Raw genomic sequence first — 15,000 nt, forward strand, 5'->3', positions numbered from 1 at the left:
CAAATTCATTTTATTTTCCAGAAAACAAGAAAAAATATCTAATGTTATTTAACTTATCTAGTAAATGCATCTTGATTTAAGAATTTTAAGATATATTTATACTAGAAACAAGACAAAAATACTAAATGACAGCATTTTTTGCAGTGCACACAAGGCTAAAAGTAAAAAAAAAAAAGATTTCTATATCTAGAATGGCTTTAAGGTATTTAGTCTATAAACATATAAATACAAATGCACAAAACTGCAAGTTTATGACAAAAATTTGGCCTTTATTACTCATTTAATACATGTCTACATTACAAATTAAATGAAATTAGATATTAACCTACATTTCTGACAAATTACCGGTTACAGTGAGTGTTACCACAGTAAATCCAGGATAAATGCTGGTGAATTGTTGTTTGAAAAGTATTTGAACTGAATCGGTTCAGTGTTTCTCCTGATTTGCACGTTAGTGTTGTTGATTAAGTCAGTGCTGTTTAAATGGATTTAAGTTTAATTAAATCACAGAGAGATTATATATTTTAAAAGACAAGCTGCGGGCTGTTTAAAATTCCTCCCCGGGCCGCATTTGGACACCCCTGACCTACTGATATAGTTGATGGAGAGAAACACACAAAAGAAAGGTAAAACACTCGAAATCAAAGTAATAAGAAACCGGAAAGGAGAAGTGATGGAGGACAGCAGAGAACGTCTTACCAAAGAGAAACACTCTGTGTCGCACCAGGGCAGACATCTTACAGAAGATACTGACACCACAGGAAAGGAAATCAAGCAAACGTCAGAATGGAAGAGGAAGAGGAACAGGGTGAAATAAAAAGGTAATGTGAAATCAGGGCTCGACATTAAGCATGTTCACGTGCTTGTCCAAATCTGTCATCCACTTGTCCGAGTAAAAAATGTGCTTGTCCGGAATTTTTTTTGTTTTTGTGTGCGTTGTAAATAAAATTTATTCTGAAGCAATATTCTCACCAGTGTTCAATCAGCTTTGACATATGCATATTTGTGATATTTTTACCTTTTATAAAGGGCATTTTTCTCCTAATCTTATTAAATATAGGCTATGATTCAGATTTCCTTTTATATTCTTAAATTGGATCAATAAATTAAATTAGAAGACGACACTGGCTGTTACCAGTCAAATTAAATAATTTACACTGAAAAATTACAACTGCATTAAATAATGTTATGAGATTATTTTAAATATTTTTTGAATATACAATAAGAAATGTTGGAAAGATGAAACTAAAGCACCAGTAGGCGGCGCTGTGACCGTCTGAATGAGCGAGTCATTGAGTCGATTCGTTCAAACGCTGATTCATTCAAGAATGAGGCGGTCGTTTACGAATACTTCATTGAATCTTTAATTCTATCGATTCATTCAAAACGCTGAATCATTCACTAACACACACTGTTGCTGTGACACGCGTCTGCTGTGATCTTCTGGAACTATTTTCGCTGCTGAAATAGAACAAAAACACTCAATATTGCATCAAAATGTAAGTGACTTAATGTTAATAATTGTTTATGGAGCTGTCAGATGAAATCAGTGTCATTTTCAGTCGTGATGTTATTCAGGAAAACAGCACTCTTGGGAATGTGATGTTGCAACTGTATCATGTTATAAATATAAATAAACTCCACATTTCTACATTTTTACGGCAGTGTGTTAACAGAGTTTCTCTGTGTGAGCGTTGCACATTTGTTGTGAGAATTAGAACGTTAGTTACCGTCAGTTCATTATACATTATTATCATTCACTGTCAATCACCACTTACAGTAATGAATGCAGAATCATTCTTCAGGGTTCCTACACAATTTTCATTTCAAAATTCCATACTTTTCCAGACTCGAATTTCCAGACTTCCTAAAGATTTTTCCGACCATATTTAACTTGTTCTGATAAAATATTTTCAAATTCAACTGCTAACAAGTGTTACATTCTAAAGATTTAGTATTGGCGTTTTTGCCTTTTATTAGGATAGGAAAGTAGCTAGACAGGAAGTAAGGTGGGGGAGAGAGGGGGGCGGGATTGGGAAAAGTCCATGAGGCCGGACTCGAACTCGGGTCTCCCGAAGCACAACAGCACTACATGGCGACGCACTTACCCACAATGCCATCGGCACCGACAAGTCTGTTACACTCTGAGTCAAAACCTCTATGTAGGCTATCTAATATTTAGAAATCCTATATTAAAATTGTGCCTTTTGTGACCTTAATGATCAAAATGCTAAATCAGTCACAATTTGTTTAAAGGGTTATTAATTTACCCAAAAATTTAATTTCTATCATAATTTACTTACCCTCATGTCATTCTAAACTAATAAGACTTTTGTTAATCTTGGAAATCTTGGACACATGAATTTTTTAAAGGATTAGTTCACCTCAAAATGAAAATGTCCTAATCATTTACTCACCCCAATGCCATCCAAAATGGCAACCAACTCAAAAACTTAATTTATCTTTCACTGAAGAAAGTAAATCATGGATATCTTGGATGGCATTGAGGTGAGTAAATGATTAGGACATTTTCATTTTGGGGTGAACAAGTCCTTTAATAAAGGGACTGAAATCTCTCAGATTTGAAATATTAAAAATGTTAATATAATAAAGTCTTATGGTTTTGAAATACATGGGGGTGAATAAACGACAAATTTTCATTTTGGGTGTACTATTCCTTTAAGGACTCCACCATCGACTCTGTTTTATCCTCAAACCCAACTTGCTTTCTCAAACTACAAAGTGTTGTGTTAACCACTGTTGAACACAGGCCTGACCTTGACTGCCATAGCTCGGCTACAAGTTTTTCATTCATTGAAAAAAAAGATTGTGTATATATTTATTATATACATTTAGAAATTCTTAATTTTATATTTAGAAAATGAAATAGGGACAATAGTCTGGAAACATAAATATTTTTCCATACTCTGATTTATTTTTTCCATACTTTTCCAGACCTGGAAATTACTCAAATCAAATTCCATACTTTTCCAAACCCCGTAGGAACCCTGATTCTTGCATTTGGGTGATTCCCTCGTTATTTTTGTTAATGACGTTTTACTCAGGATACTTGTCCGTCGGGCAAGTAAAATTCTCTTTCACTTGCCCCTTCAAAAAATCCACTTGTCCCGGACAAGCGTTAATGTCGAGCCCTGGTGAAAGAATCACGTATTTGACATGATCATGTCGAAAGTGTCTGTTGTTACCTCGCAATCATCTCTTTTTCCTTGTTTGAGGCGTGTCCGCCACTGCCCAGGATTTTGGCCGGCGTGGAGAGGAAGTAGAGGCAGTGGTTTTTAAAATACTGATTTATCAAAGGCAGAAGAATCTGAGGAGGACAGAAACATTTCACATACATCATTCACCAGAGGTGGAAAGAGGACAGAAAAAGCATACTGCAGTAAAAGTACTGTTAGTAGAGTAAAAGCACCTGTCCTAAACACTACTCAAAGTAGGAGTAAAAGCAGCCGTTGTAAAAGTACTCAAGAGTAGTGAGTATTATGCTATGAATGTTACTCCACCTTATACCAGGGATGGAAATTCGCTGGGCTCCAGGTAGGTGAACTGCACATGACAGGTCAGGGTTCAAATATTCAGTATGGCTTGGAAACAACTTTAGGCATTAACTATTCTTCTGCATTCAAGAAAAACATTTCTATGAGAATTAAAGGTGCACTATGTAAGTTTTCCGTCCGCTAGAGGTCGCCTATTCAAAACAAAGGCGTAGTTTGATGACGGCACGTTTGAGAGGAAAGCGTTTCTGCAGAATAAAACCGCAAACCGAGGGGAACGCGGATATGATGTCATCGACAGGCCACGCCCCGGATCAGGGATGGAAATTAGCACCCGCCACCAGCCAAATGCGGGTGATTTTGTGTTGTGGCGGGTAAACTCGCTTCACCTACCGGCCATCGTGGCGGGTAAATAAAAATAGCATAGCCGACCGTTTCACCTGGACGGCGGACACTTTTAGAGGAGGCACACCTTCAAAACAAATGTGGCGTTACAAATCAAATTCACAATAAGTAGTAGAGAAGCTAATTTGCGCGTGCTTGCGTTTTAGCTGCTTTATTGCCATAGCGGCGGAGTCTCGAGAACATGAGCTGTAAACTTGTGTTTTAAAAACATATCGAGCTTGCTGTTTGAACGCAAGAGGATCTCCAGATATAGAGCAGAATAGAAAAAAGTAGGGGTGTAACAATTTGTTTTAACAACGATTCGATTCGTATCACGATTTGAGGTTGTCGATACGATTCAAGGACGATATTGGTTCATTTAGAACGATACGATCCGAGACGATTCAGTGACTTGAAATCAATTCAGTAACTTTTTAGCCAAAAATTGTGTGACTGAAATAAATATCTGGATACTGGTCAGTGCAGGTGAAGTTTCCTAGATTCCTGTTGTTTCTTGTAAGGGAATCCGGTATCAATTAATTATGGATATAAGCAAACAAGTAAACAACAATTAATGGCAAATGCATTCGAATTTTATTTGAATAAAGTGCAACCAACAGTTTAGGTTGAATTAACAGGAAGTTAACCTTTTCTGCTCTCATTTTCAATATTCAATACATTTTCAATAAAAGCACAGTAAGTGCAGCCAACATTTCAACAGTAGGTTAACCTGCTACTTCTGCTTTTGTTTTCCAACATAAAAATATTACAATATTAATTTCAAAAATAAAGTGCAACTAACTTCTCTTCAGATTTAATTAATAGTAGGTTTACCTGCTACTTTTGCTGTTGTTTTTCAACATTAAAATAAGACAAATACAATATTAATATCAAAAATAAAGTGCAACCAACATTTCTTCAGGTTGAATAAACTGGCTGAACCTGCTACTACTCTCAGTTTAATAAACAAACAATATTTAACAAAAGATCAAATGTAACCAACTACTCTTCAATGACTCTACAGATTTCTTTTTCAAAAATATCAACTGATACACAGATAGGCAGACTGAATCGAGTAACGTTTAACGCCGTTATCATTAAAAGTGCTAAGAAAAAACATCCATATAAAGTCTGATGTGCTTAAATCCAATGCGTTATTTCCTATAATCGATTGATTACCTTTTAAAACGATGTTAGATCGATACATGTCGTCCGGAAAGCCAACTTGCCGAGCACAGATCGATGTAGTTAGATCATAGGAATATAAATCGATTCATCGATGTAGTAGATGAATCGTTACACCCCTAGAAAAAAGATATCAATGGGTCTGTCCAGTAACTCATGATGAACCTCAGGCCAACTGCACACTTTAGAGAAGCATTTCAGTGTCTCAGACTGACTGATATAAAGCAGCAGCGCTGACACACACATCCCTGCTTCTAAAGGGATAGGCCTATTGTTTTTTTTAAATGGATAATATATTTATATAATATTCCATACATTATCAGAGCATGGCAGACAGAATTATTATATATTTTTAGACAGGTTAGTTAATAGATTATAGCCTAATTAATGTTATGTATCATTTTAATCATACATAATAAATAATCCTGCCATATAAAGTTTGACATTTATTAAAAGAATATTTAGATAAAAATGGGACAAATAATTACATAATAATATAGTCATAATTTAAATTAATAAAAAAATAAACATTTTTGAATTTCAGAATTGTCAAAAAAAGTGACTACTGGTTCAGAATGACTGCTTAAAGGGACAGTTCACCCAAAAAATTAAATTCTGTCATCATTTACTCATCCTCAAGTTGTTCCAAACATGTATACATTTCTTTGTTATGTTGAACACATTGGAAGATTCATTCTTACTATGGAAGTCAATGGAGCCCAAAGCATCCTGGGTACAAACTTTCTTCAAAATATCTTCTTTTGTGTTGAGCAGAAGAAAGAAACTCATACAGGTTTGGAACATCATGAGGGAGAGTAAATGATGACAGAATGTTTTAGTTTTGGGTGAACTATCCCTTTAAAGTGCACCAAATAGGCTACTAAAGAGTTCTTTAGAAATAAATTAAATAATCAAATGTAAAATAATATAAATGTTATATTGTCGTGAATGTGTGTCTCTTATTCTGCCAGACTGAAGGTGGAAACCCTAGTGTGTCGTCAACACGCTTCAGAAGATGCCAAAACTAATAGTTTCATTGTTGCGACTAAAAACCTAAAACTGGAAGCCATAAAAGAGCACGAATCATCCAAATGCCACATCCATTAATCTGCCCTACTCATTTAATGAAATGTATATCAGTTCATGGTTTGTGTGTGTATAAGAGAGAAAGAGAAAATGTCAGTATTTCATTGAGACTTGAGATTAAATAAACTGCTTAAGTATTGTAGAGCTTGTAGTATTAATTACTAATCGGTTAAAAACAAGAAAGTGGCTGGTAGATTTTGAAATCCACAGTGGCCGGTGGACAAAAAAGTTAATTTCCATCCCTGCCTTATACCCTGCAAATGAAAAATGTCGCTTACTCTTTTATGGATGATTCTCAGTAAGAACAAAATAACATGAGATCGACAGTATTTCAATATTTCTCCAAGTTTTATTTTTGACTGCTCGCACTAAAAATACAGCCGTGTAATATTTGAGAAAGCAACCAATAATCTGGTAACATTTATGACAACCAGTCTGTAGAGGTTTCCTTGCGGTTCATTAAAAAAGGTTGCAAAGCGTTGAACATTAACAATTTTATGTTAAAAAAGCAGTTCTTTCTTTTCAAGACGCATTCATTGCACTGCTTTAATTTCAGTGGATGTTTTCTCTGTTAAAAGAATCGGCTTCAGAAATCAGAATCCAGTAACTCACAATTTTCACCACTGATTATTTTTGCTTCTAATTAAAAACATAAACCTAATTTAAATATAAATCTGATGTTTAATGAAAGTTATTTGCTATATACATGGACTACAATTTTAAATCGCCATGAGAACACATTACATTAAAATATCATACATTATAAAATCAACATTATAATTTTCACTCAAAATCTTTTCTTTATTGTTAAAAACACTGATTCTCTTATTTTGAATATATTGTTTGATTTTCATTGGATTGTATTTTGAGTTAATTATGCTGGTATGTATATTTTTGGAGTTTTATATGATTTGTAATGAAGTGTACCGCCCCTTTAAGAAACACTTTGGACGCGTTCTCTCCTCGCTCAGTTGATAAACTACACTGAGATGAGGATGTGTGTTGGCTCACAGAGCAATTTCACGATTTCAGTCATCATACAGTAACCAGTAACAACCATCTTTCATAAAGCCATCATACAGTAACCAGCAACAGCCATCTTTCATAAAGTCACCATACAGTAACCAGTAACAACCATCTTTCATAAAGTCACCATACAGTAACCAGTAACAACCATCTTTCATAAAGTCATCATACAGTAACCAGTAACAACCATCTTTCATAAAGTCACCATACAGTAACCAGTAACAACCATCTTTCATAAAGTCATCATACAGTAACCAGCAACAGCCATCTTTCATAAAGTCATCATACAGTAACCAGTAACAACCATCTTTCATAAAGTCACCATACAGTAACCAGTAACAACCATCTTTCATAAAGTCATCATACAGTAACCAGTAACAACCATCTTTCATAAAGTCACCATACAGTAACCAGTAACAACCATCTTTCATAAAGTCATCATACAGTAACCAGTAACAACCATCTTTCATAAAGTCACCATACAGTAACCAGTAACAACCATCTTTCATAAAGTCATCATACAGTAACCAGTAACAACCATCTTTCATAAAGTCACCATACAGTAACCAGTAACAACCATCTTTCATAAAGTCACCATACAGTAACCAGTAACAACCATCTTTCATAAAGTCACCATACAGTAACCAGTAACAACCATCTTTCATAAAGTCACCATACAGTAACCAGTAACAACCATCTTTCATAAAGTCACCATACAGTAACCAGTAACAACCATCTTTCATAAAGTCATCATACAGTAACCAGTAACAACCATCTTTCATAAAGTCACCATACAGTAACCAGTAACAACCATCTTTCATAAAGTCATCATACAGTAACCAGTAACAACCATCTTTCATAAAGTCACCATACAGTAACCAGTAACAACCATCTTTCATAAAGTCACCATACAGTAACCAGTAACAACCATCTTTCATAAAGTCACCATACAGTAACCAGCAACAACCATCTTTCATAAAGCCATCATACAGTAACCAGCAACAACCATCTTTCATAAAGTCATCATACAGTAACCAGTAACAACCATCTTTCATAAAGTCACCATACAGTAACCAGTAACAACCATCTTTCATAAAGTCATCATACAGTAACCAGTAACAACCATCTTTCATAAAGTCACCATACAGTAACCAGTAACAACCATCTTTCATAAAGTCACCATACAGTAACCAGTAACAACCATCTTTCATAAAGTCACCATACAGTAACCAGTAACAACCATCTTTCATAAAGTCACCATACAGTAACCAGTAACAACCATCTTTCATAAAGTCACCATACAGTAACCAGTAACAACCATCTTTCATAAAGTCATCATACAGTAACCAGTAACAACCATCTTTCATAAAGTCACCATACAGTAACCAGTAACAACCATCTTTCATAAAGTCATCATACAGTAACCAGTAACAACCATCTTTCATAAAGTCACCATACAGTAACCAGTAACAACCATCTTTCATAAAGTCACCATACAGTAACCAGTAACAACCATCTTTCATAAAGTCATCATACAGTAACCAGTAACAACCATCTTTCATAAAGTCACCATACAGTAACCAGTAACAACCATCTTTCATAAAGCGTGACACATGGAGACAGGTCTTATTATTCGCCTTGGCCAATCACATTGACAGGACAAAAATAAACATAATGTAGCGACTGCAGGTTTAGGGGAAATAGCGCAGTAAAAGCACCGATACAGCACTTAAAATGCACTCAAGTAAAAGTACACAGTTTTTAAACTACTTAATAAAGTACAATTCCTGAGAAAAACGACTTAATTACAGTAACCAGAGTATTTGTAATTCGTTACTTTACACTAGTGTTAGGCCGATATATCGGGCCGATATTTGCGATTTTTACATGTATCGGCATCGGCCAATACAAGGCTGCTGCGTTCGCCGATACTTTTTTCAAGAGATTAAGGTAAGTGCACCTAAGCATTAAATGACTAGGTTGTAAATAGTTTTAAAAGTATAAAAGTTTTAAGTATAGTACAGTCAGTGTGCACTTTATTATGCTGGCTGCTTGTTGATACTGTGTGCAATAGTGTAATTATTTTATTTATGCTTAAATATTTATTTTCACCACTGAACTCTTTTCTTCTTGTTCTACCTCACCTGTTTTTACTATTTGTTAAATATTGTTTTTTTTTAGTTCAATAAATAATCCTTTTTTAAATTGTAAATTGTTATCATCCTGATCATTGTGTCATTTTTATGATGTAAATTGAGGGAGCAAAAGCAGTATCGGCTCCAGATATCGGCTCCAGAAAATCGTCAGCTCGTATCGATCATCGGCTAAGGCTGATGAAATAAAATCGGTATCGGCACTAAAAAATCCATATCGGTCGATCCCTACTTTACACCACTGTTATTCATACATTAAATGCTGAAAGATTTCTTGCCCGTTTAGCCCACCTTGGCAAAGAACTTGATTTCTTGTTCGTGTGGCGACTTTTCCACACGGCCACTGCTCACGACTGCCTCTGCAAACACAAACGTCACAGGAAGCTCAGATCATTCAGTTCATCCATAGCTTCACACAATACAAACGGATGCAGCTTTACCAAGATGTGCTATGAACTCCTGGGCAATGTCCATCCACTTCAGCAGCTTCTGCAGGAAGCCGTACGTGAAGCGCTTCTCAATAGAGGAAATGTCACTTTCCATGTCTTTGAGTCCCCTGGACAGAGATAAGAGACAAGCCTTACTTGCCAGAGACAAGCACAACTATAGCAATTACATTACTTTGAAGTGTACACCGATCAGGCATAACATGATTCCTAATATTGTGTTGGTCGAGGTATGGACTCCACTAGAAGGTGTGCTGTGGTCTCTGGCACCAAGATGTTCGCAGCAGATCCTTTAAAGGAACACTCCATTTTTTTGGGACTTTAGCTTATTCCCGTATCCCCCAGAGTTAGATCAGTCCATACATACCATTCTCATCTCCGTGCATCCCATAACTCTGTCTGACGCACCCACCGCTAGCCTAGCTTAGCACAAAGACTGAAAGTATATGGCTCCAGCTAGCCTAGCTTAGCACAAAGACTGGAGGTAAATGGCTCCAGCTAGCCTAGCTTAGCACAAAGACTGGAGGTAAATGGCTCCAGCTAGCCTAGCTTATCACAAAGACTGGAGGTAAATGGCTCCAGCTAGCCTAGCTTAGCACAAAGACTGAAAGTATATGGCTCCAGCTAGCCTAGCTTAGCACAAAGACTGGAGGTAAATGGCTCCAGCTAGCCTAGCTTAGCACAAAGACTGGAGGTAAATGGCTCCAGCTAGCCTAGCTTAGCACAAAGACTGGAGGTAAATGGCTCCAGCTAGCCTAGCTTAGCACAAAGACTGGAGGTAAATGGCTCCAGCTAGCCTAGCTTAGCACAAAGACTGGAGGTAAATGGCTCCAGCTAGCCTAGCTTAGCACAAAGACTGGAGGTAAATGGCTCCAGCTAGCCTAGCTTAGCACAAAGACTGGAGGTAAATGGCTCCAGCTAGCCTAGCTTAGCACAAAGACTGGAGGTAAATGGCTCCAGCTAGCCTAGCTTAGCACAAAGACTGGAGGTAAATGGCTCCAACTAGCCTAGCTTAGCACAAAGACTGAAAGTATATGGCTCCAACTAGCCTAGCTTAGCACAAAGACTGGAGGTAAATGGCTCCAGCTAGCCTAGCTTAGCACAAAGACTGGAGGTAAATGGCTCCAGCTAGCCTAGCTTAGCACAAAGACTGGAGGTAAATGGCTCCAGCTAGCCTAGCTTAGCACAAAGACTGGAGGTAAATGGCTCCAGATAGCCTAGCTTAGCACAAAGACTGGAGGTAAATGGCTCCAGCTAACCTAGCTTAGCACAAAGACTGAAAGTATATGGCTCCAGCTAGCCTAGCTTAACACAAAGACTGGAGGTAAATGGCTCCAGCTAGCCTAGCTTAGCACAAAGACTGGAGGTAAATGGCTCCAGCTAGCCTAGCTTAGCACAAAGACTGGAGGTAAATGGCTCCAGCTAGCCTAGCTTAGCACAAAGACTGGAGGTAAATGGCTCCAGCTAGCCTAGCTTAGCACAAAGACTGGAGGTAAATGGCTCCAGCTAGCCTACTGCTCAATAAGTGACAAAATAACGCCAACATTTTCCTATTTAAATGTTGTGATGTGTGTAGTCACAGCGTGTGCAAATAACAAGGTTACATGAGACACAGCTATCTTATAGACGTATACACACTGGAGACTATATTCTCACAAGAGCTGCAGTTTTGGAGATGTTCTGACCCAGTCGTCACAATTTGGCCCAAACTCGCTCAAATCCTTACGCTTGCCCATTTTTCCTGCTTCTAACACATTAACTCTGAGGACAAAATGTTCACTTGCTGCCTAATATATCCCACCCACTACCAGAGATCATCAGTGTTATTCACTTCATGTTATGCCTGATCGGTGTGTGTGTGTTTCAGTGGCTCCTGTACCTCGTCACAGCATATCCATGGAGCTGCAGAAACTTGAGCAGCTCATACGCTTTCTCCCGGTCTCGCGCCTTTTCTTTAGCCGTCAGTGTGTCATAAGGCACAAGCAAAGGGTGTGTCCCTCCACCTACACACAAACACATCAAGAGAGACGTTCAAAAGCGTGAAGAAGTGTGTCGAAAGATTAATCGCGATTAATCGCATCCAAAATAAAAGTTTGTGTTAACATAATATATGTGTGTGTACTCTGTTAATTATTATTTATATATAAATACACACACATTCATGTATATATTTAAGAAATATTTGCATGTATATACATTTATATAATCTATAATATATATAAATATAAATGTTTTATATATAAAAATAATATTTTTTTCTTAAATATATACATGCTTGTGTGTGTATTTATATATAAATAATAATTAACAGAGTACACACACATATATTATGTTAACACAAACTTTTATTTTGGATGCGATTAATCGCGATTAATCTTTCGACAGCCCTAATAAAAATACAAACTATGAGAATAATACAGGGTCATTCTGTCAAATCAACCAAATTTCGAAAACTTCATATTTGACCATTTTCACCTGAGATTTGGAGCCAAGAAGTGCTTATTTCCCATGTTTGAGCGCTCACCGTTGTCATATAATGCAGCACAGATTAATAAAGTCATCAGATTTCACTAATAGATCTACCAATCTCTGTGTGACAATACAATAATGATGCTGACATCTTTCTAAAGTCACTTTTACACGCCTGTAAATTGGCTCCAAAGCTCAGGTGACAATTGTCATTTTGACCCTCTACAAAACAGTGAATATACATCTGTGACATTTCATATTTTGCCTTTCATCACAATTTATGTTAATTTTTGTACTGAAAAAATATGAACATAATCAAAACTTTGAGCAGGAGACTTCTGGTTGAGTTGACCTGGAATGGAAAGGAAAGGCTAACCTTTTGACTGTAGCTCCATTTTCTTCTTGCGTCCCCAGGTGTTGTGGTAGTTTTCTGCGAGCTGCTCCGCCATGGACTAGAAAGCGTAGTGTGCCGTTAGCCATGATGCTTTCTACTGTATTAAACTGGTGATATTGATCTAAACGGGATCTAAACGGTGTCATTGTCAGTGTTGGGGAAAGTTACTATGAAAAGTAATGCATTACAATATTGCGTTACTCTCTTAAAAAGTAACTAATTGAGTTACTTAGTTACTTTTTAAGAAAAGTAATGCGTTACGTTACTTTTGCGTTACTTTTTCTCACCTGGGCTGAGCTTGTTTTTGTTTTGTTTTTTTATAACAAAAAAGTTATATTTTTGTAAAGACCTCTTCATTCCTAAATGTAAATAATAAGCCCCAGACTGAGGTAAAGATGCAGATTCCCTCATGAACACTAGAGGGCGCAGCTCTGGATAATGGAGGAATAGGATGCAGGAGAAAAAAGTTTTACCAATAAAAACTAAATCTAGTCATTTTCATCATCAAAGGTCAGCAGCAAGACATCGGTAAATTAAATATAAAGGTAGATTATGCATAAAAATAGTTGTTTTATTTAACATTTAATTATTGGAGGTTTGCATAGTATTCTGATTTTGCATTTGACTGATTTTCTTCATTTTGAGGATTACAGAATCTTTATTGTGCAAGTGAGATAAATAAATGCTCACATTTAGTCTAGAACTACAATAACCATCATGTTCACACACACACACACACACACACACACACACACACACACACACACACACACACACACACACACACACACACACACACACACACACACACACACACACACACACACACACCTCTGCACTTATTCTTCTCAACATGTGGGCAGGAGAGCTGTCAGTCAAATTAAATTTGTTGTAAATTTGAAAAGTAATGCGTTACTTTACTAGTTACCAGAGGTGGACAGCAACGAAGTACATTTACTCGAGTACTGTACTTAAGTACACTTTTTGAGTATCTGTACTTTACTGAAGTTTTATTTTTTAGGGAAACTTTTACTTTAACGTCACTACATTTGAAAGAAAAATATCGTACTTTTTCCTCCACTACATTTCTATCAAGATCCTCGAAGTCAAAAGTTGTTTCTGTAGCAGCTTTGCAAGTCAGTGGAGGATTTTTTTTCTTCTTTAAAAGTGTTTTTTTTTTTTTTGCAAAATGTAAATGTCTGGGAGAAAGAGAAGCGCAGACATATGGATGATGAAAGAGCTCAGTTCAGTCTGGTTTTTGTGCCTCTGAGATGCCAAAGCACGAGCACTGAATAGAGCTTTCTTTTGTGTTTTTTTCGCACTTAAACAGACCAATACACACAAAAAGTCAATTTTCATTTTTGGAAAGTATTCACGTAAACAAAGTTGATTATGTCTTAAGTGAACGTAAACAGTTGGGGGAATATCGGATGTGTATCAGTGTGTAGGATTTGTGCATTCTCCCTTAAAGTGACAGCAGCTTTTTAAAAAGCTTTGTAACTTTTAAGTATTTAAATTAGTTCAAGGTGGTCGTGTTAGCATGTCGGATGGAGCATCACTGACTGGCTTAAACCACCGTGGCATAGCGTGCATTTATACAACTTTCACTTGTAAAAGAGTAATATTTGACCAGTAGTACTTTTACTTTCACTCGAGTAATGGAGTGCTTTGTCCACCTCTGCTAGTTACTTGGAAAGAGTAATATTATTACGTAACTCGAGTTACTTGTAATGCGTTTCCCTCAACACTGGTCATTGTGTACCTGTAGCTCTCTGGACAGTGTCATGCCTGAGATGTCAATGGGCTGAGGGCTGTAGCCATGACTGGGGTCATAGGTCGCCTATGAAAAGACACAATTTGTTGTGTAATATGAGAAACAAAAGTCACAAGGTGTTCGGTTAGCATCTCCGCTCTCTCCTCCCTCACCTGTGCCGTCTGGGAGATCTTGCGAGCCGTCTTCTCTGTGGTTTTCTCCTCATCTCCATCTCTGGCTTTGTCCAGTGTCCACTCCCAGGCGATCATGGCTTTGATGGACTCTTTAATGGGCCAGCGGTAGATTTCTTTATCCTAGTGCAAATATGATTTAATTCATGCATATGATATGAGGCACTATATGGAGTCTGAGTGAGAATCTAGCATTATATGATGTCTGTTACCTTTTCAGAGAATGTCTTGTAAGGCCTGAGCATGGGATGAGTCTTGGCGTTCTCATCCAACACCTCACCAAAGGTCCAGTTGTTTTGGATCTGGTGGATTATAAGGCACTGGTCAAACTCTGATGCAAATACATAACCGGATGGATTGATAGCTAGACGAATGGATAGATGGATGGATAGATAGATAGA

The 15,000-nt window shown here is 37.0% G+C and overlaps 1 protein-coding gene across 1 annotated transcript in view; it reads right to left on the minus strand.

Moving 5' to 3' along the window:
* Window positions 1–15,000, minus strand: part of ryr1a (ryanodine receptor 1a (skeletal)) — a 262,797-nt gene that overhangs the window by 112,143 nt on the left and 135,654 nt on the right. The window contains exons 55-63 of the mRNA XM_079804711.1: window positions 14,812–14,901; window positions 14,582–14,722; window positions 14,418–14,495; window positions 12,638–12,713; window positions 11,672–11,795; window positions 9,787–9,902; window positions 9,638–9,705; window positions 3,207–3,328; window positions 700–749 (exon numbers count right to left, since the gene is read on the minus strand). Coding sequence (XP_079660837.1) covers window positions 700–749; window positions 3,207–3,328; window positions 9,638–9,705; window positions 9,787–9,902; window positions 11,672–11,795; window positions 12,638–12,713; window positions 14,418–14,495; window positions 14,582–14,722; window positions 14,812–14,901 — 865 coding nt within the window. The remainder of the gene's footprint in view (window positions 1–699; window positions 750–3,206; window positions 3,329–9,637; window positions 9,706–9,786; window positions 9,903–11,671; window positions 11,796–12,637; window positions 12,714–14,417; window positions 14,496–14,581; window positions 14,723–14,811; window positions 14,902–15,000) is intronic.

Source organism: Gobio gobio (genome assembly GCF_949357685.1).
Source record: "Gobio gobio genome assembly, chromosome: 22".
Lineage (NCBI taxonomy): Eukaryota > Metazoa > Chordata > Actinopteri > Cypriniformes > Gobionidae > Gobio > Gobio gobio.